Source organism: Pongo pygmaeus, chromosome 19 (genome assembly GCF_028885625.2).
Source record: "Pongo pygmaeus isolate AG05252 chromosome 19, NHGRI_mPonPyg2-v2.0_pri, whole genome shotgun sequence".
Lineage (NCBI taxonomy): Eukaryota > Metazoa > Chordata > Mammalia > Primates > Hominidae > Pongo > Pongo pygmaeus.
The window spans coordinates 1,628,652-1,650,550 of record NC_072392.2 but is presented as its reverse complement, the minus strand read 5'-3'; the positions used below and the strand labels follow the sequence as shown (position 1 = coordinate 1,650,550).

Below are 21,899 nucleotides of genomic sequence, written 5' to 3'. Positions count from 1 at the left end.
TCAGCCGGGCGTGGTGGTGGGTGCCTGTAGTGCCAGCTACTCAGGCAGGAGAATGGCGTGAACCCGGGAGGCGGAGCTTGCAGTCAACCGAGACCGCGCCACTACACTCCAGCCTGGGCGACACAGTGAGACTCTGTCTCAAAAAATAAAAAAATAAAAACAAAAATTAGCAGGGTGCGGTGGTGCACGCCTGTAATCCCAGCTACTGAGGAGGCTGAGGCAAGGAGGATTGCTTGAGTCCAGGAGGCAGAGGTTGCAGTGAGCCAAGATCACGCCACTGGACTCCAGCCTGGGCAGCAATGTCAGACTCTTAAAAAAGAAAAAAAAAAAGAGAGAGCACCACATTCTAATCTCCCACAGTGTGAAGTTAATAAACAAATGTTTCAACTGAAAAAATTAACGAAGAGCAGCACAAATGTGTTATTTAGAAATATGGAGACAAACAGAGAAGAAACAGCTGTGAGATCTGAAACAGACTGTCTCTAGACAGGAGTTAGAGGCCAAAGAAAAGTGAGGCAGGAGAATGCTGTTTTGTTTTTAAGGACACACCTCACAAAAATATTCAACTTTTAAAACTACGTACCGGACAAACGGAGCAACAGAGACCAGGTTCACCCTAACACCTAAAATAACCCCCTCCCCTCACCAGAAAGGGAGAAAATATCTGAGACACATGGTTTTCAAGACACTAGACACTAAGCAATGAAGGGCAGCGACTGCTGTGCAAAGGAAAGTGAGTGAGTGAGTCTGCACCAGCTCAGTGCCTCTAGGGCTTAGGGGGCCTGCCAGAACCCGAGGTGCAGAGATGGGGGCCGAGAGTCTGGGGAGATCGCCGTCTAGCTGGCCGGACGGAGTAGCAGAGAAGAGACGGCTGTACGCAGAGAACTCCAGAGATGGGTGGCAGGTTTCCTGGGTAGTCAGCAGAGTCCTGGTTGGCCCGTGTGTGTGTGGACACTATCTGAGGCCAGGGTGAGAATCATCTGAGAAGGCCAGAGGGAACCATGCCTGTGTTTATAGCAAGCTTGAAATAGTACCTGTTTCTACCAGTCAGATGGGAAAAATTCACATTCATGGGGCACGAGGTAGAATAGTCTGTCAGGTCTCGATTCAGTATTGGGAATAACTACACCTAGACTAAATGCAGCTCTCTGATCCTCTAATAAATCTTAAAAGCAACACACCAAAAGATCAAACTGTCTCCAAGTTAACTGTATCCCTGAAAAAAGCTCAAGAATAATTAAAGGATTACAAAAGTTTCTAGCACCCAACAAGGTAGGAATCCCAATGTCTGGCATTCAGTCCGAGGGCCAGGCATGAAAAGAAGCAGGAAAATATGATCCATAATCGCAGAGGCTGGGATCAACTGACAGAAACAAACCCGGACCTAACACAGACATCAGAATCCACAGACAAGGACCTTACAACAAATACTGTCATTGTGCTCTGTGTGTCCCAAAAATTAAGTAGAGATGTAGACGAGATTTTTGAAGACCCAAAATCAAGCTTCTAGGGATAAAAACTATACTATCTGAGAAGAAAAATACACTCAATGGGATTAACAGCAGATTAGGCATTGCCTGAGAAACCATTAGTGAACTTGAACGGCTAGCAATAGAAAGTATACACAATGGCCAGGCTTGGTAGCTTATGCCTGTAATTTAGCCTTTTGAGAGGCTAAGGCGGGAGGATTGAGGTCAAGAGTTTGAGACCAGCCTGGGCAACAAAGTGAGACCCCGTCCCTACAAATAAAAAGAAAAGTAATGAGCCGGGCGTGGTGGCACTGCCGTCCCAGTCCCAGTCCAGGCAGTCCACAGGCAGGCCCGGTACTCCACCTCCCAGACTACAGGTGTAGCCTGCAGTCCCAGCTACTTGGGAAGCTGAGGCAGGAGGATTGCTGGAAGCCAGGAATTCAAGACCAGTGTGGGCAACATGGCAGGACTCCATGTTCACAAAAAATAAAATTAGGCCAGGTGCGGTGGCTCACGCCTGTAATCCCAGCACTTCGGGAGGCCGAGGCGGGCGGATCATGACATCAAGAGATGGAGACCATCCTGGGCAACATGGTGAAACCCCGTCTCTACTAAAAGTACAAAAATTAGCTGGGCGTGGTGGTGCGTGCCTGTAGCCCCAGCTACTCGGGAGGCTGAGGCAGGAGAATCGCTTGAACCTGGGAGGCGGAGGTTGCAGTGAGCCGAGATAGCGCCTCTGCACTCCAGCCTGGCAACAGAGTGAGACTTCGTCTCAAATATAAATAAATAAATAAAAAACAAAATAAAATTAGCTGGGCATGGTGGCACATGCCTGTAGTCCCAGCTACTCAGGAGGCGGAGGCGGGAGGACTGCTTGAGCCCAGGGCGTTGAGACTACACTGAGCTGTGAATGTATCACTGTACTCCAGCCTGGGCAACAGAGCAAGATGTTATCTCTAGGAGAGAAAAAAAAAAAAAAAAAAAGAATGCCAAAGTGGCTATGCTAATATCAGAGCAGACTTCAAAGCATAGAATTTCACCAGGGATAAAATCATTTCATAATAGTAAGAGTCAATTCATCAAGTGGACACAAGAATTCTAAATTATATAGATATTTAATAATACAGCTTCAAAATACATGAAGCAAAAACTAATAGAACTGCAGAGAGATAGAGAAACTTACAATTATTACAGTTAGAGATTTCAATATCCCTCTCAGTAACTGACAGAACAAGTAAACCGAAAAACAGTAAGGATATAGAAAAACTGAATAACACAATTTACCGACTTGACTTTAATTGACATTTGTAAGACTCTGCCCAACAACAGAATACACATTCTTTTCAAGTACACACAGAATTTACCAAAAAAGACCATAATCTGGACATAAAATAAGACTCAAGGCCGGGCATGGTGGGTCACTCCTGTAATCCCAGCACTTTGGGAGGCCAAGGCGAGCGGATCATCTGAGGTCAGGAGTTCGAGACCAGCCCGGCTAATATGGCAAAACCCTGTCTTTACTAAAAATACAAAAATTAGCCAGGTGTGGTGGCGGGCACCTGTAGTCCTAGCCACTTGGGAGGCTGAGACAGAAGAATCGCTTGAACCTGGGAGGTGGAGATTGCAGTGAGCCAAGATCACGCCACTGCTCTCCAGCCTGGGTGAAAGAGTGAGTCTCTGTCTCAAAAAAAAAAAAAACCATAAATAAAATAAAACAAAATAAGACTCAATACATTTAACAGGATTCAAGTCATACAAAGTATGTTATTTGATCATAGTAGAATTAAATTAGATATCAAGAACAAGATCTCTAGAAAATACCCACATTTGGCTGGCACGATGGCTCATGTCTGTAATTCCAGGACTTTGGGAGGCCGAGGCAGGCAGATCACTTGAGGGCAGGAGTTCGAGACCAGTCTGGCCAACATGGCAAAACCGCGTCTCTACTAAAAATATAAAAAATTAGCCAGGCGTGGTGGCGCACACCAGTAGTCCCAGCTACTCAGGAGGCTGATGTGGGAGGATCGCTCGAACCCGGGAGGCGGAGGCTGCCGTGAGCCAAGATTGTGCCACTGCACTCCAGCCTGGGTGACAGAGCAAGACTCTGTCTCAAAAAAAAAAAAAAAAAAAAAAAAAAAAAGAAAAAGAAAAAAAGAGAAAATCCCCACATTTAAAAACTAAACACACTTCTAAATAACAGAATGTTAAAGATGAAACTGAAAGGTAAATAAGAAAGTATTATGAATTGAATATGAATGAGAATATAACATATCCAAATTTGCTGGATACTATTAAAGCAGTAGCTAAGGGCAAATTTATAATGCTACATGCCTATGTTAGAAAAAAATATCTCAAGTCAATGAATTCGGCTTCTACCTTAAGAAACGAGAAAAAAAAATACAAAACCCAAACTAGAAGAAAATATTAAAGATCAAAAGCATAAATCAATAGAATACAAAACATAAGAGAAAATCAATAAAACCAAAAGTTGCTCCTTTGAGATCAATAAAATTGATGAAACTCTCAAATTCTACAGACACTCAAAGGATAACAAGGAAACATATATGTATGTTATATAACATGTATATGCTATAATTCCAGCACTTTGGGAGGCTGAGGCAGGCAGATCACTTGAAGGCAGGAGTTCGAGACCAGCCTGGCCAACACGGCAAAATCCTGTCTCTACTAAAAATATAAAAAATTAAATAAAAAAAGTAAATTTAAAAAACAAAAATTAAATAAAAATAAAAATTAAATTAATTAAATAAATAAAAACTATATATAGTTTTGTTTTGTTTTGTTTTTTGAGACAGAGTCTCATTCTATCGGCCCAGCTGGAGTGCACTGGCATGATCTTGGCTCACTGCAACCTTTGCCTCCCGGGTTCAAGTGATTCTCCTGCCTCAGCCTCATGAGTAGCTGGGACTGCAGGTGCATGCCACTATGCCTAGATAATCTTTGTATTTTTTCAGTAGAGACGGGGTTTCACCATATTGGCCAGGCTGGTCTCCAACTCCTGACCTCGTGATCTGCCCGCCTCAGCCTCCCAAAGCGTTGGGATTACGGGCGTGAGCCACAGCACCTGGCATTTTTTTTTTTTTTTAATGGGGTCTCGCTCTGTCACCCAGGCTGGAGTGCACTGGTGCCATCTCGGCTTACTGCAACCTCCAGCTCCCGGGCTCAGGTAGCTGGGACCACACGTGCAGGAGTGCCACCACATCCAGCTAATTTTTTGTATTTTTGGTAGAGACTGGGTTTCATCATGTTGCGCAGGCTGGTCTTGAACTCCTGAGCGCAAGTAATCGGCTTGCCTCGTTCTCCCAAGATGTTGGGATTACAAGTGTGAGCCACCACACCCGGCTCGAAATATATTTTTTAAATCTATCTGATAATTTCTAATAATTGGGGTGTTTAGAATATTTATATTTCTATAGACTAATAAACTCAAGAACTTAAATGAAATTAAATTCCTTGAAGCACATAATCTACCAAAGTCTACTCAAGAAGGTTGCCTGAATAACCCTGTATCTCTCTATTAAAGAAACTGAACTTACAGTTTAAGACTTTTCCGTAAAAAAAAATATATATATCAGGCCCAGATGGCTTCACTGGTGAATTCAACTGAACATCTAAGGAAGAAGTAATACCAAGTCTACACAAACTGCTGCAGAAAATTTAAGACGGAACACTTCCCAACTTATTCCATAAGGTCAGGGTTACTCACATAGCGAAATCAGAGATGTAACAAGAAAAGAAAACTAAAGAAAAATATCTCTCGTGAATACCGATACAAAAATTCTAAACAAAGTAAATCAAATCAAATGGATGTAGCAAATCAAATCCAACAATATGTAAAAAGAATAATACATCATGACGTAGACTTATCCCAGAGATCCCAGACTGGTTTAGCACTCAAAAACCAATCAACGTGGCTGAGCGCAATGTAATCCCAGCACTTTGGGAGGCCCAGGTGGGTGGACCACTTGAGGTCAGGAGTTTGAGACCAGCCCGGCCAACATGGCAAAACCCCGTCTCTACTAAACACACACACAAACATACACACACACAAATTTTTAGCCAGGTGTGGTGTCATACACCTGTAATCCCAGCTACTCTGAGGCTGAGGCACAAGAATCACTTGAATCCGGGAGGCGGAAGTTGCAGTGAGCCGAGAAGGCACCACTGCACTCCAGCCTGGGTGATGCAATGAGACTGTCTCAAAAAGAAAAAAAAAAAAAAAAAAATCAATCCATGTAACTCACCACATTAACTAACAAAGAAAACCACATGATCATCAGATCATCAGCAAGCACAGAAAAAGCATTTGACAAAACTCACCATCCATTTCTGATGAAAGCCCTCAGCAACTAGGAACAGAAATAAACTTCTTTATTTCTGATAAAAAGACTCTAAGAAAACCCTACAGTTAACATGACATTTAATGGTGAAAGTCTGAATGCTTTCTCCCTGAGATCAGGAACAAGACAAAGATAACGGGCAAGGCTGAAGATGTTTTCTAATGTATTAGCCATTTGTTTTCCTTCTATAGTGAACCATCTATTTTTCTCCAATGCCTGCTTTGCTAATGAAGTACTTTATTCCTTAATATGTAAAAAATTCAATAAACAGTAAAGATAGTAACCCTTTGTCAATCCTATGAGTTGCAAATATGTTATCCTAGTTTAAGTTTACACACTTTTAATTTTTTGCAGTGGGGAATAGCGAACACTTGCTGTGTCCCCAGGCTGGAGGGCAGTGGTGCCATCACAGCTCACTGCAGCCTCAACCTCCCAGGCTCAAGTAATCCCCCCACCTCATCCTCCCAAGTAGCTGAGACTACAGGTGTGAGCCACCACACCTGGCTAAGTTTTTAAAAAATTATTGCAGAGATGGGGTCTTCCTGTGTCGCCCAGGCTGGTCTCGTCCTACTGGACTCAAAGCAGTTCTTCCACCTCAGCCTCCTGAAGTGCAGGGATTACAGGTGTGAGGCACCGTGCCTGGTTTCCTATTTTTAATATGAATTTTAAAATTTCAATGTAATCAAATATTCATTGTGAATTATTCCAATCTATTTGTGCAGCCTCTTCCTCTTGATTTTTGATGGTTTCATTTTCTAACTTGAAAAAATACATCTCAAATTTATTTTGGTGTCAAGTGAGGCTTTTATTTTTTGACTTGGTGTAACGGCAAACAATGCTTTCCTTTAATGGGGCCAGTGATTTGAAGATGCTTTTTGCCTTTCTCTAGAATTGTCTAAAGTAATGATTTTTTTTTTCAGCTTCTTTTAGGATGCAAAGAAAAAATGGACTTTTATTTCATTGTGCTTTTCTATACATTTTCATGAGAAAATTAAATCATTAGTCATTTCACCATCAAGAGATAATCACAGTAAAACAAGGTTATATATTCAACTTGTTTCAACAAATACTTACTAAACGCCAGCCTCAAGTTAGGCACTAGAACAAGCATGATCTCTACCTTCACACAGTTTACTCCTGGCTTGTCAGTAAATAGAGATAATTCTAAAAGCCACCAGTGCGGTGAGTGTTATCACAGGAGTACAGACTGCATGCTTCACGCTTTCAAAAAACAAAAGTGTACATAAGATAAATCTTAGGAAAACACGTTTCTCATTAATATTACAGATATCCTATAGTATCCTATATCACTGTGATATCCTAGATTTTTTTTTAGTCTAGTATAACTGAATCTTTGTCCATTACTTTCTTACTTTTTTTGAGACAGAGTCTCGCTCTGTTGCCCAGGCTAGAGTGCAGTGGCACGATCTCGGCTCACTGAAATCTCCATCTCCTGGGTTCAAGCGATTTCCCTGCCTCAGCCTCCTGAGTAGCTGGGATTATAGGCACGGGCCTCTATGCCTAGCTACTTTTTGTATTTTTAGTAGAGATGGGGTTTTGCCATGCTGGCCAGACTGGTCTCGAACTCCTGACGTCAAGTTATCTACCCGCTTTGGCCTCCCAAAGTGCTGGGATTACAGGTGTGAGCCACCATGCACCCAGCCCATTTGTCCATTGCTTTCTAATTGTGCCCTTTCTTCATACATCATTTCTTTAGAATTGAAAAAGCCTGACAGAATAGCCTGGTTCCTAGACCTCAGAATCACTATCATTTTATTAACACTAACAAGTCAAACTGAATCCAAAAGGTAGAACTCCAAATATATAAAGAGGTATTCAGCTGAGTGCCACAACCTACGCCAAAGCATTTTACCTTCATTATAGGGCACTGGATTGCCAATCTTCACTCCAACTACTTCAGCTGACTTCAAAACTTCTAATTCCATCAAGATAACTACTCTCCTGCAAAAGCAGACAAACAGAAACAGGTTAGAAAAACAAACTCCGTTTAAATGATAAGCTACTCAAAATGCTTTCCCCAGTGATCATTGTGATGAACTATTTTCCGTTTGTCATCTGTTTACATAAATATTTCTCTTCATCGTTCGCCGCATCATTATCAAGTGATTGCAGGGTTTTCAGTTCCCAACTAGTTCCTTAATTAAAATGCAGTGTTCTCGCTACGCACTGTATCTTCAAGGAGCAACCGACACGGTAAGAATTTAGATTACTAAACACAAGAATATATGGCATAAAAAGAGATGACCTGTTTTCAGAAACACATACTTATCTCAACAATGACTTTTTCCCAGTGAAAACCAATTATGACAATAGATATTTTTAAAAATGTAATTATGACCCATTTTTAAGAACTTACAGTTCTTTTGCTTTTTAACTCTGATTAAAACCTTGTGATAACTTCCCAATGACCTTAGGCCACAAAGAAAAACTCCGGCCATGGCTTGCCTGGCCTGGCCTTGCTAACCCCCCTCCCGCGCTGCTGCCCTGCCCTCTGCCCTCTGGCCTCTGCCCTCTGGCCTTCCTGTTTTCTTTCAGTTCCACCACATGCGACAGTCCCTCTTGCCACAAGGCCTTTGTCCCTGCTGCTCTGAGATTGCGGTGTTGTGTTCCTTCTCATTTTGCCTCATCTAATACTCATTTTTTAGCTCATCTCAAACATCACTTCAAGAGACACTTCCTTAATCTCTAGTTGAGATCAAGTTGCTTTGTTCTAGTCTTTCCTACAGCCTTGATTTCTTTCCTTCAGAACACTCTGCTCCATCTTAATTATATGTTCATTAGTGATTATTTTATTATTCTCTATCTCTCCTACTAGACTGTACTGTCAATAAAGACAGGTATCCCTCAGTGCTTAATGAAGCAAATGGCCCACAGTTGTTGCTCAATACATACTTGATGAGCATATCACAATGTCTGCATTTTAAAAAGAACTGAAACACGAAGAAGGAATTTAATGGGAACACGACTGGAGGCAGGGAGACCAAGAGAAGAGATAAAATGACAGAGGCCTGAATGAGGTTAGTGGCAGGGGAGCTGAAGAAACGGGCCTAGAGCAATATTTAAGCAATAATCTACCCAATTTCATAACATTTTACACTTTAAATGGTCTGACTGCTGTTTTTGGATTTTTACTTACAATCAATCGTTTGTTTTAAATGGTCTGACTGCTATAATTTGGATTTTTACATACAATCAATCGGTGTGTGCTACCCTTATCAGGTTTCACATCAGATAAGCCTGAAATTATCTGTTCCTGAAAATGGTATCTAGATTCCCTGTAATAACTATCTGATAGATACTTAGTGGCAGATATTTAACTACTTTCCAAAATTATACAAATCACTCCAGAACATATAAAAATAGAAGGCTTATGAATCATTTAGTATGACTCTAATACTAAAACCTAAGACAAAACACACACACAAAACCAAAACTAATTTCATCCTGCAATATCCCATAAATCCTAAATATCAGCAAGACGAACCTAGCAGCATATTAAAAGAATACACTAATATCCACTTACAGAGAATACAGATGACAAGGACACATTAAGTGACTTTACAGGGATGCGATCAGCCAAATCCAGACTGGGGGAAACTGCGCAAGGTGAAGGATAAATGACCTGGTTTCTTCAGCAAATAAACAGTAAAGGAGAAAAAAGGCAGACGCGGAGCCTACAGATTCAGAGAGACTTAACAGACCATCAATCTACTGTCACAAGAACCTTATTTTGGATTCTGATTCATATAGATTGTGCGGACACACATACGCACACGCACATACACACGCACACACACGACAAGTTGGAAATACAACACTGACAGGGTATTTGTTATTTTAGGTGTGAAATGGGATAGTGTCTTTTTAAGAGTTTTTATCTTTCAAAAATACATACTAAAATATTTATGGATGAAATAATATGATGTCTGAGATTTACTTCAAAATTACAGAGGAGGGTGGACGTTGAAAGGATGGAGATAGAGCAAAACTGGACAACAGATGACAATTTGGAGCTGAATGATGGGCTAAATGGGGACTCATCAGACTACTGTGTATTCTGTCTACGTTTGTAGATGTTTAAAGTTTTCCAGAAAAAAGATTTTAAAAAATAAAAGAGAAAGAAAATTAGCAAGCTAAGAGAATTCTTCTTCTAATTTTTTTTTTTTGAGAGAGTCTCACTCTGTCACTCAGGCTGGAGCGCAGTGGCACAGTCTCAGCTCACTACAACCTCCGCCTCCCAGGTTCAAGCAATCTTCCTGCCTTGGACTCTTGAGTAGCTGGGATTACAGGCGCCCGCCAGCACACCTGGCTAATTTTTGTATTTTTAGTAGAGACAGGGTTTCACCATGTTGGCCAGGCTGGTCTCAAACTCCCGACCTCAGGTGATCCACCTGCCTCAGCCTCCCGAAGTGCTGGGATTACAGGCATGAGCCACCAGCACTGCCTAGGATTTTTTTTTTTTTAAGGCAGGATTTATTGCAAGAATGAAACAAGAGTTGAATTATTAGGCAATCTTTTTTTTTTTTTGAGACGGAGTCTTGCTCTGTCACCCAGGCTAGAGTACAGTGGGGCGATCTCAACTCACTGCAACCTCCACCTCCTGGTTTCAAGTGATTCTCCTGACTCAGCCTCCCGAGTAGCTGGGACTATTAGGCGTGTGCCACCATGCCTGGCTAATTTTTGTATTTTCAGTAGAGACGGTGTTTCACCATGTTGGCCAGCCAGGCTGGTCTTGAACTCCTCACCTCAGGTGATCCACCTGCCTTGGCCTCCCAAGGTGCTGGGATTACAGGCGTGAGCCACCAGCCTACCCTAGGATTATTTTTTTAAGGCAGGATTTATCACAAGAATGAAACAAGAGTTGAATATTAGGCAATCTTTTTTTTTTTTTTTGAGATGGAGTCTTGCCCTGTTACCCAGGCTAGAGTGCAGTGGGGCGATCTCAACTCACTGCAACCTCCATGTCCCAGGTTCAAGTGATTCTCCTGCCTCAGCCTCCCGAGTAGCTGGGACTATAGGCATCCGCCCCCACGCCTAGCTAATTTTTGTATTTTCAGTACAGACGGGGTTTCACCACGTTGGCCAGGCTGGTCTCGAACTCCTGACCTCAAGTGATCCACCCACCTCGGCCTCCCAAAGTGTTGAGATTACAGGCATGAGCCACCACGTCCAGCCTAGATAATCTATTAAAATAGTTCATTATGTTAATGGATTAAAAACAAATATGATCATTATCAAGATGTAGTAAAAGCTTTGAAAGAATTTACGAGCCATTTCTGATGAAATCCTGAGGACTTAAAAAAACCTGCACATGGTAAACTGCGTGTTTTTCCACGATCAACACTGCATTGAACAGTGAAACCAAAAGCATTTCCATGAAAATCAGGCAACTGCTGACGTTACCATCGTCCAACAAAGTTTTGACAGTGCTGTCCATATAGTAAAATTAAAAAAAACAACAAAATGACAAATATGAGAATAAGGAATGCGGGGTGCGGTGGCTCACGCCTGTAATTCCAGCACTTTGGGAGGCCGAGGCAGGCAGATCACGAGGTCAGAAGATCGAGACCATCCTGGCTAACATGGTAAAACCCCGTCTCTACTAAAAATACAAAAAAATTAGCCGGGTGTGGTGGCACATGCCTGTAATTCCAGCTACTCGGGAGGCTGAGGCAGGAGAATCGCTTGAACCCGGGAGGTGGAGGTTGCGGTGAGCTGAGATTGTGCCACTGCACTCCAGCCTGGGCAACAAGAGTGAAACTCCATCTCAAAAAAAAAAAAAAAGAGAATAAGGAGATAATGCAATTGCGTATCTAGAAAACCTGAAACCAAATGGACACATACTATTTTCTTGGATGAAAAGACTTAATATCAAATATTATCTAAAATTAAGAAAGTTATTTGTATTCCAACAAGACTTTTGCTTGCTTTTTTATTTATTTTTGAGACAAGGTCTTGCTCTCTGTCGCCCAGGCTAGAATGCAGTGGCACTATCACAGCTCACTGCAGCCTTGACTTGTGGGACTCAAACAATCTTCCCACCTCAGCCTCCTGAGTAGCTGGCATCACAGGCATGCACCACCGCACCCGGCTAATTTTCAGATTTTTCGTAGAGACAGGGTCTCCCTATGCTGCTCAGGCTGGTCTCAAACTCCTGGGCTCAAGCAGCTCTCCCACCTCAGCTTCCCAAAGTGCTGAGATTACAGGTGTGAACTACTCAGCCTCCCAAAGTGCTGGGATTCCAGGTGTGAACTACTGTGCCTGGCTGCTTGGTATTTTGGGCTTGGCAACTCTAAAATTCATATGGAGGAATAAATATAAGAACAGCCAACAGGCCGGGCGCAGTGGCTCACGCCTGTAATTCCAACACTTTGGGAGGCCGAGGCAGGCGGATCACGAGGTCAGGAGATCGAGATCATCCTGGCTAACACAGTGAAACCCCGTCTCTACTAAAAATACAAAAAATTAGCCGGGCGTGGTGGTGGGCGCCTGTAGTCCCAGCTACTCGGGAGGCTGAGGCAGGAGAATGGCGTGAACCCGGGAGGCAGAGCTTGCAGTGAGCCGAGATCGCACCACTGCACTCCAGCCTGGGCGACAGAGCGAGACTCCATCTCAAGAAAAAAAAAAAAAAAAAAAACAACAGCCAACAAAAATTTGGAGGGAAAAAGTAAAGAAAGACATTGTCTATAAATTACTAAATAGTCTACAGAGAAGTTTAACTGAAACTCTATGGAGTATAATTTGAAGTACTGGCAAGAACGGGGAGAAACTCCACACTCGCGCTGTTGGCAGGGAGGTAAACTGGTGTATACACTTTGAACAATAGCTTGGGAGTTCCTCAAAAAGTTAACCGTAAAGTGACCATTTAGCCTAGCAATTCCTTTCCTAGACAGATTATCTATAAAAGAAATGGAAACATCTGTCCACAAAAAACTTGTACACAAATGTTCATAGAATTATTAGTAATAGCAAGCAGGTAGAAACAATCTGAATGCCCATCAACTAACGAATAGATACACAAAATGTGATGTATCTAGACAACAGAGGATTATTCTGCCATAAAAAGGAACAGGCTGGGTGCGGTGGCTCACACCTGTAATCCCAGGACTTTGGGAGGCTGAGGCGGGTGGATCACAAGGTCAGGAGTTTAAGACTAGCCTGGCCAAGATGGTGAAACCCCGTCTCTACTAAAAATACAAAAAAAGTAGCCAGGCATGGTGGCACGCATCTGTAATCCCAGCTACCCATGAGGCTGAGGCAGAGAATTGCTTGAACCCAGGAGGCAGAGGTTGCAGTGAGCCAAGATGGCACCATTGCACTCCAGCCTGGGCAAGAAAAGCTTGTCACCCAGGATGGAGTACCATGGCGCAATCTTGACTCACTGCAATCTCTGCCTCCCGGGTTCAAGCAATTCTCTGCCTCAGCCTCCTGGGTAGCTGGGATTACAGGTGTGCACCACCATGCCCGGCTAATTTTTGTATTTTTAGTAGAGACGGGGTTTCACCATGTTGACCAGGCTGGTCTCAAACTCCTGACCTCAGGTGATCTGCCTGCCTCGGCCTCCCAAAGTGCTGGGATTACAGGCATGAGCCACCGTGCCTGGCTGATAATTATTTTTTAAAATATTACTAATACACAGTATGTTGACAAGCTTAATGGCAAACACTTCTTTTTAAATAACATGTTTATTGAGATATCATTCACATACCATAATGAATTCACCCTTTCAGAGTGGATAATCCTATGGGTTTTACATTTCGCAGTTATGCAAGCATCACCACTACCTAACTTTAGAACATTGTCGTCATCGCCAAAAGAAACCATGTGTACAATGACAGTCACTCCACACTCTACCACCCCTGAGAACCAGTCATTGAATTTGTTTCTATGGATTTGTCTATTCAGAGATACACTGTTTTTTTTTGTTTTTTTTTTTTTCTGGAGATGGGGTCTTGCTCTGTAACCGAGGCTGGAGTCTCGGCTCACTGCAACCTCTGCCTCCTGGGTTCAAGCGATTCTCCTGCCTCAGCCTCCTGAGTAGCTGAGATTACAGGCGGCACCTGCCACCACGCCCAGCTAATTTGTGTATTTTTAGTAGAGATGGGGTTTCACCATGTTGGCCAGGATGGTTTCGATCTCCTGACCTTGTGATCTGCCCCACCTCAGCCTCTCAAAGTGCTGCGATTACAGGCATGAGCCACTGTGCCTGGCCAACAGATACTCTTATATAATATTTATGAGTAGAATTGGTATACTTTCCACAGATGTTCTTTGACCCCACAATACAAATTCTAATAATCTGTTATTCAGAAATAAAAGCATAAACATATTAAGATAAAGTACAAGAATGACTACTCAAGTCTTGTTTAGAATAAACCTGAATGGTCACCAAAAAAGCAAGGAGTAAATAAACCCAGCCACACACACAGGCTCTCAGCAGAGGTACAAAAGAATACGAGGCAAGCCTCCAAGCTGAGGCAGTGCCATCAGGCAAAGCCCAGGGGAGCGGAGCTCTCTCCGTGACTGGAGAGAGTGGGCTGTGAAGTTTCCCAGCAAGGACTGCACTCAATCCCAGCAACGCTTCCACCCTCTCCCATAACCACGCCCTGGAGGACAGAAAAGTGGCTGCAAAGCACCACTTAAGCGCTCCAAGGTAGCCTGGAGTGGAAGATAAAAGCTCCCAAGTGAGAAGGTTGGCAACATGTACCTAGCCTAGACTATGTCAGAGCAAATACCAAGTCTGGACAGGACTGTCCACGTTAAGCATGAACAAAATAAAAAAGGGATGATGACAAAGCAACAATACAATACACAATAATGCGTAGAAGGGAAAGGAACGGGGAGGCAAAGCCGATTAAAGAACCCACTCTAGAAGAAAGTGCAAGCCAAGAAAAGGAGTGACACTTCTCAAAAAGAGATTGGCAAAATAAGTACGACTATATAAATCCAACAAATTAACGGCCAAAAGATGAGCTAAAACAAGAGACTAAGAAGAAAAGGGAGACTGAACAGCTAAGAAAAAAACAGAACAAAATCAATATTATTATACATCTAATAATTTATAAAGATTGAGGAGCAGAAGCGAGAAAACTAAAAACTGTACTATTATGTTGGAAAACCTCGAGGCGAGGCAACGCATCCATCAGAAAAAAGGTTAAAGTAAAGACCTATACGGAGATCAGTTATCTACAACGTATGTAAAAACTGGGACTCAATAAGTGAAATAGAAAACAACATTAAAGAATAACACACAGAAAAACTTCCTTGAAAAGAACTGAATCTGCAGACTGAACGAGCATACCACATACCAGGAAAAAAAAAGAATATGGACAACTGACATCGAGGCATAGCCTGGTTAAGTACTGAATTTGAGGTATAAAGAAAAAAAAATCTTCAGGAATATAGGTAGAAAAAGCAAAACTTATTAGCTGGCCATGGTGGTGAGTGCCTGTAGTCCCAGCTACTCAGGAGGCTGAGGTGGGAGAATCACCTGAGCCTGGGAGGTCAAGGCTGCAGTGAGCCCTGATGGTGCCACTGCACTCCTGCCTGGGCAATCAGAGTGAGGTCTCGGGGGTAAAAATAAAAAAAAAAAAAAGCAAAGCTTTCTACAAGGGAAGAAATCAAACCAGGCTGGCCTTAAGACTTTTCCAAATCAGCCAGGTGGGGTGGCTCACGCCTGTAATCCCAACACTTTGGGAGGCTGAGGCAGGTGGATCATGAGGTCAGGAGTTCGACACCAGCCTGACCAACATGGTGAAACCCCGTCTCTACTAAAAATACAAAAATTAGCTGGGCATGGTGGTGGAGCACGTCTGTAATGCCAGCTACTCAGCAGGCTGAGGCAGGAGAATCACTTGAACCCAGGAGGCGGAGGTTGCAGTGAGCCAAAATCACGCCACTGCACTCCAGCCTGGGCAACAGAGCAAGACTCTGTCTCAAAAAACAAACAAACAAACAAACAAACTTCTCCAGATCCACATTCAATGCCAGAAGACAAAATTCTGAGGGTAAAGCCACATAACCTAAGAATAGACAGCCAGGCAAGCTATCATTTTAGTATAAAGACCAACAGGCTGATAATGGGGAATACGGCACTAAAGAGCCAGTCCAAAAAAAGTTCTTGAGTGAAATCCAACCAACATAGAGATAAAGAGGTAGGAAAAAAGAACACCTGGAGAAAACGTAAGAGTCCTAAAATCAGTGTAACAGAATTTTTAAAAACCAATTACTTAAACCTTTTAGTATTGTTGATCGTTTTTCATCTTGGTTTTTGTTTTTGTTGTTTTGGTCTTTTCTGAGACAGGGTCTTACTCTATTGCCCAGTCTGGAGTGCAGTGGCGTGATCTCAGCTCACTGCAGCCTTCACGGCTCAGGGCTCAGGCCAGTCTCTCCTCAGCCTTCCGAGTAGCTGGGACCACAGGCACGTGCCACGAAGCCCGGCTAACTTTTCTTTTTTTTCATAGAGACAAAGTCTCACCATATTGTCCAGGCTGGTCGCAAACTCCTGGGCTCAAGTGATCCTCCCTACCTGGTCTCCCAAAGTGTTGGCATGACAGGTGAGAGCCACTGCATCTTGCCTAAAATAAGTCATTTTTTAGAAATGAGAGTAACAGTTCTGTTCATCATTGTACCTCTAGCATGCTGTAACTTGTCCATGTACAATACATTCTTTTTTTAAAATTTTTTTTTTTTTAGAGATGACCTCTTTCTGTGCTGCCCAGGCTGGAGTGCGGTGGTGCAATCACAGCTCACTGCAGTCTCAAACTCCTGGGGTTAGGGAATCCTCCCACTTCAGCCTCCCATGTAGCTAGGACTGTAGTGTGTGCCACCACACCTCACTAATTTAATTTTTTTTGTAGAGACAGGGCCTGGCTATGTCACCCAGGCTGGTCTCAAACTTCTGGCCTCAAGCAATCCTCCCACCCTAGCCCCAAAAAGTGCTGAGATTACAGGCATGAGTCACCACATGTGGTTCAATGTATTCTATATTGGCTAAATACAGCATTTAACACAAAAGATTCAAGATTGCACACACACATACACAAAGCAGCATTACAAAATAATTATCGTTTTCAGCTGTAAAATAAAGTACCTCTTTTCATTAAAAGATACTTTTGAGGCTGGGCGTGGTGGCTCGCACCTGATTACAGGTGCGAGCCACCTGTAATCCAGCACTTTGGGAGGCTGAGGTGGGCAGATTGCCTGATCTCAGGAGTTTGAGACCAGCCTGGGCAACATCGCAAAACCCCGTTTCTACCGAAAACAAACAAAAAAGATAAGATCCTTTTGGAGGAAATCCTAAAAACGCCGCTTCTGAAGAAATTAGAAATAACAAGATTTCTGCATTCTACTTTAATTTTCTGCTCTGAAATTTCCAACTTGTTTCCATGTTTCTCCTCCTTGGGTGCCATGTGTTAGCTACACCTGAGTTCTTAACCGAATAGCTGCAAATTCTTAGCTGAAAACTCACTATTGCCTTTTTTATTCCTAAATTCGTTCCCATTCTACAATACAATAAGACAGAAAAAAACACACCACATACCTTCCATCTTTCAGAGTGTTCACAATAAATCTGTTAATCTGGCAAACACAGTTGCTGGACAATTGTTCTTGCTCCACAAGAGGGTTCAACTGTGTTGCCAACATGAAAGCTGAAAAGCACAGAGATTTCTTTAGCCTCCAAAATCCTGCAGTCTTAAGACTCTGAAAGCTACTCATACCTGTGCTAAAAAAGAAAAATGCCTTAAATATGCTCCTGAAATTAAAACTAGTCAGACTCTGCAGAGTGAAAAACTATGTATTTTGCTGCCTGTTAAACATTTGCTGCTACTCTTATATGTGTGAATTTGTTAAAGTGGCCAAAATCATTTAAAAATTCTCTCCTTTCTCCCCTTTACAGCTTCCAACACAGAAATAAAACCCCAGAAAAGGAAAGTATAGGGCAGCTGACCCATCGCACTCACTCAATGTCAATATCATCCTTAGGGAAATTAATCAGAGAAAACACAGAACACCAGTTAGAGAAAATTAATTAAGCTACGTGGCAGCTTTCCACTGCCTCCAGTCTATTGCTAGAATGCTCTCTGACAGCTGCAATTCTGTCGGAAGGAAGTACATAGCAAGTATGGACTTCACGAATGCCCCCAAATTATGGCAACCAAAGGGCTGGGTGTGCTTCTACTATTTAAATACTTACACATTTCTAGATGGATACACCATACTCACAGGATAGAGTGTTCAATCCATCACTCATGAGCAGTCGATAACGCGGCGGACTATTCCCCGTAGTAATGGGACGGATGTTCTAGGACAGAAAACTTGATTCATTAGCCAGGTTGTCTGCCCCATCCCCAGGGATACGTAAACCGAAGTGGCAGGAGAGCGGGTTTGCCATTAGTTCAACACAAACTAACTGTCTGCCCATTCTCTTGACACTTAAATCCAAGTAAAAGAAAATTGGATTTGATGATTTTCCCACTAACCTCCCTCGACTAACATTATTAAACACAACAGAGAGGGAAGTAAAACAAGCTGCCCATACTCTTGTGTTCTCACCCTTGACTCAAATTTGGTTAAAAATCAATTACCAAAATAATAATAATAATAATGAAGCACCCAATATACACAAGGTGCTGTGTAGCAAACATGCTAAAAATACAAAATGAATAAAAAGAATCCTTGTCCTGAAGGGGCTAACAACTGGGGTGGAGATGGAGGCAGAGAGACTTAAGTGACATGTGTCCGTGATCAGGTGGCAGAGCCAAGACCTTTATCCCCACCTGAGAGAGAGCAGAGGCAGGTTTCCAAAGGAAGTGAAACTTGTACCCAGAGCCCCAAGCTGACCCACAGCTCATGTGGTGCAGCAGAGAGACCCATCAGACCGGCCGACTGAAAACCTGCAGGCGTGAGCCCGTCATTCTGCTTCTATTTTTCAAAACTCCCACTGAAGTTTGAGAACCCTTTAAATAAATGATGTGTTAACTGAAGAATGTTAAGGAGACAAGTTCATACTAGATATATTTCTGGAGGTCATATGAAAGGCCAATGTGAACAAGACAAACCTAAGGGCAGGAAAGGCAAGTAGCACCACAGTCATCTATCAACAGTGGGGAGGCAGAGAGAGGCAAAGCCTTCAGTCTGAACCTCCAAAGACAGTAGAACTCAGCAGCTCACATAGTAACATTTTCAAAAAGCCTGGCTGCTCTCTCAGGGTTACGATGTAGACTGGCCTATTTTTTGTGACTGGGGGGGAGTTTCCGAAAGTGGACAAATCTGTCTGTCCTTCATCAAACGTAACTTGTAATTCGATGACTCTAAAGAAGTTGACATGGAACATAACACACGCAGGTACTTACGATGACTTGGAGGATGGGCTTTATGTTTGTATCCCCCTTCTGCATGATGGCCTGAGGGAGTAAAAACAGGTTTGTGTGAGATAGGCACTCAAATCATGATGAAAATGACATGTTTTTATAGTTGGTATTTGGAATATACAGATAAGATTGTTAAAAGAGCCTATTCAGAGCCTGTCAGCTGAAGCGTCTAGTTTATCACTCTGGACAAATCATAAAATGATAAGAGGGAGATACGTGTTTTACAACAAGGAAACAGTACATCTCTAACACCAGTAACCCATATGTACTCGTTATTCATAACAGCCATTCATTTCCCTCTAGTGCTCATTAACAGGGAATTAGATAAATAAATCCTATATACATTAAAGAGATAATAAGGGAGTATTAGGAACAACTTTATTAAACAACCAAGATAAAGTGGATAAGTCCCTCAAAAAATACAAATTATCAAAACTGATACAAAAGAAAATCTATATAGCTCTATATCTATTAAAGAAATTGAATTTATAATTCTAAATATTCCAAAAGAGAACACTCTAGGTCCAGATGGCTTTATTGGTGAATCCTATCTAACATTTAACAACAAACAAACAAAAAACTTGCATAAATTATTTCAGAAAATAGAAAAGACAAGACTTTCTTTCCAAGTCATTTTATGATGTTAGGTTTACTATGACAGAAAAAAAAACAAAGACTGCCCCATGTAGAGGTTCATGCCTATAATCCTAGCACTTTGGGAGGCCGAGGTGGGAGGACTGCTTTGAGCCCAAGAGTTCAAGACCAGCCTAGGCAACATAGCGAGACTCTGTTTAAAAAAAAATCTTCCACAAAATAATAGCAAATCAAATCCAGCACTATCTAAAATGGATAATATGTCATGACCAAGTGTGATTTATCCAAGGAAGGCAAGGTTTACGCAACATCTGAAAAATCAATGTAATTTGTCACATTCACAGAATAGAGAAAAATCATTATCAACTGAATAGATACAGAAAAGGCAACACTTATTCATTATAAAGTCTCAGCAAACTAGGCATAGAAGTAATGCTTAAACTGATAGCTGACATCTACAAAAAAAATCTACGGTTACCATCACACTTAACAGTAAAACACAATAATATGCTACTAACATCGGGAATAAGGCAAGGATATACCTCTTAACACCTTTATTCAATGTGGTATGAGAGGTTCTAACTAATGCAATAAGGCAAGGGAAAAAAAGGCATAAAGATTAAAAAGGAACTGGCTGGGCAAGGTGGCTTGTAATCCCAGCACTTTGGGAGGCCGAGGCGGGCAAATCACTTGAGCTCAGGAGTTTGAGACCAGCCTGGCCAACATGGTGAAACCCTGTTTCTACCAAAAAATAAAAAATTAGCTGGGTGTGGTGGCGCATGCCTGTAATCCCAGCTGCTGGGGAGGCTGAGACAGGAGAATCACTTGAACCCAGGAGGCGGAGGTTGCAGGGAGCTGAGACCGCACCACTGCACTCCAGCCTGGGTGACAGAGTGAGGCTCCCTCTCAAAATAAAAAATAAAAAGATTAAAAAGGAACAGATAAAACTTCCTTTATTTGTAGACAATATGATCGTTTACATAGAAAATCCTAAGGTAGCTATAAAAACTAGTAAGTTGATTTAGCAAGTTTGCAGGACACAAGGCTGGTGTGGAAAAATCACTTGTATTTCAATATACTAGCAATACACAACTGAAGAATGAAATTTTCAAAAATGCCACTTAAACACCATCAAAAGAACTTTCTTTTTTTTTTTTTGAGACGGAGTCTCGCTCTGTCGTGCTAGAGCGCGGTGGTGCAATCTCAGCTCACTGCAACCTCTAATGCCCGGGTTCAAGCAATTCTCCTGCTGCAGCCTCCCGAGTAGCTGGGGTTACAGGCATGCACCACCACACCTGGCTAATTTTTGTATTTTTAGTAGAGACAAGGTTTCACCACGTTGGCCAGGCTGGTCTCAAACTCCTGACCTCTGGTGATCTGCCCGCCTCAGCCTCCCAAAGTGCTGGGATTACAGGCATGAGCCACCGTGCCGGGCTTCAAAAGTAAATTATTTAGGGATATATTTAACAGTACATATGTAAGAACTGCACACTGAAAATTACCAACAAGGCTGCATACGGCGGCTCTTGCCTATAATCCCAGCATTTCGGAGACGGAAGCAGGAGGATCGCTTGAGCCCAGGAGTTCGAGACCAGTCTGGGCAACATAAGGAGACCCGTCTCTATAAAAAATCAGCCAGGTGGTGGCTCATGCCTGTAATCCCAGCACTTTGGGAGGCCAAGGTGGGAGGATCACGAGGTCAGGAGATTGAGACCACCCTGGCTAACACGGTGAAACCCTGTCTCTACTAAAAATATAAAAAATTAACGGCGTGGTGGGACGCGCCTGTAATCCCAGCTATTTGGGAGGCTGAGGCAGGAGAATTGCTTGAACCTGGGAGGTGGAGGTTGCAATGAGCCGAGATCGTGCCACTGCACTCCAGCCTGGGCAGCAGAGAAAGAATCCATCTCAAAAAAAATTAGCCAGGTATGTGGTGCACACCTGTAGTCCCAGCTACTCACAAAGCTGAGGAAGAATCACTCGAGCCCAGGAGGTCTAGGCTGTAGTGAGCTGTGATTGCACCACTGCACTCCAGCCTGGGTGACAAAGACCCTGTCTCAAAACAAACAAACATCTGTTTTCAT

The 21,899-nt window shown here is 42.6% G+C and overlaps 1 protein-coding gene across 1 annotated transcript in view; it reads right to left on the bottom strand.

Annotated features, from left to right (window-relative positions):
* The window catches only part of RPA1 (replication protein A1), a 67,405-nt gene that overhangs the window by 36,130 nt on the left and 9,376 nt on the right, over positions 1–21,899 (bottom strand). Inside the window, exons 2-5 of the mRNA XM_054459762.1 lie at positions 19,204–19,254; positions 18,074–18,152; positions 17,391–17,499; positions 7,701–7,789 (exon numbers count right to left, since the gene is read on the bottom strand). Of these exons, the coding sequence (XP_054315737.1) occupies positions 7,701–7,789; positions 17,391–17,499; positions 18,074–18,152; positions 19,204–19,254 (328 nt within the window). The remainder of the gene's footprint in view (positions 1–7,700; positions 7,790–17,390; positions 17,500–18,073; positions 18,153–19,203; positions 19,255–21,899) is intronic.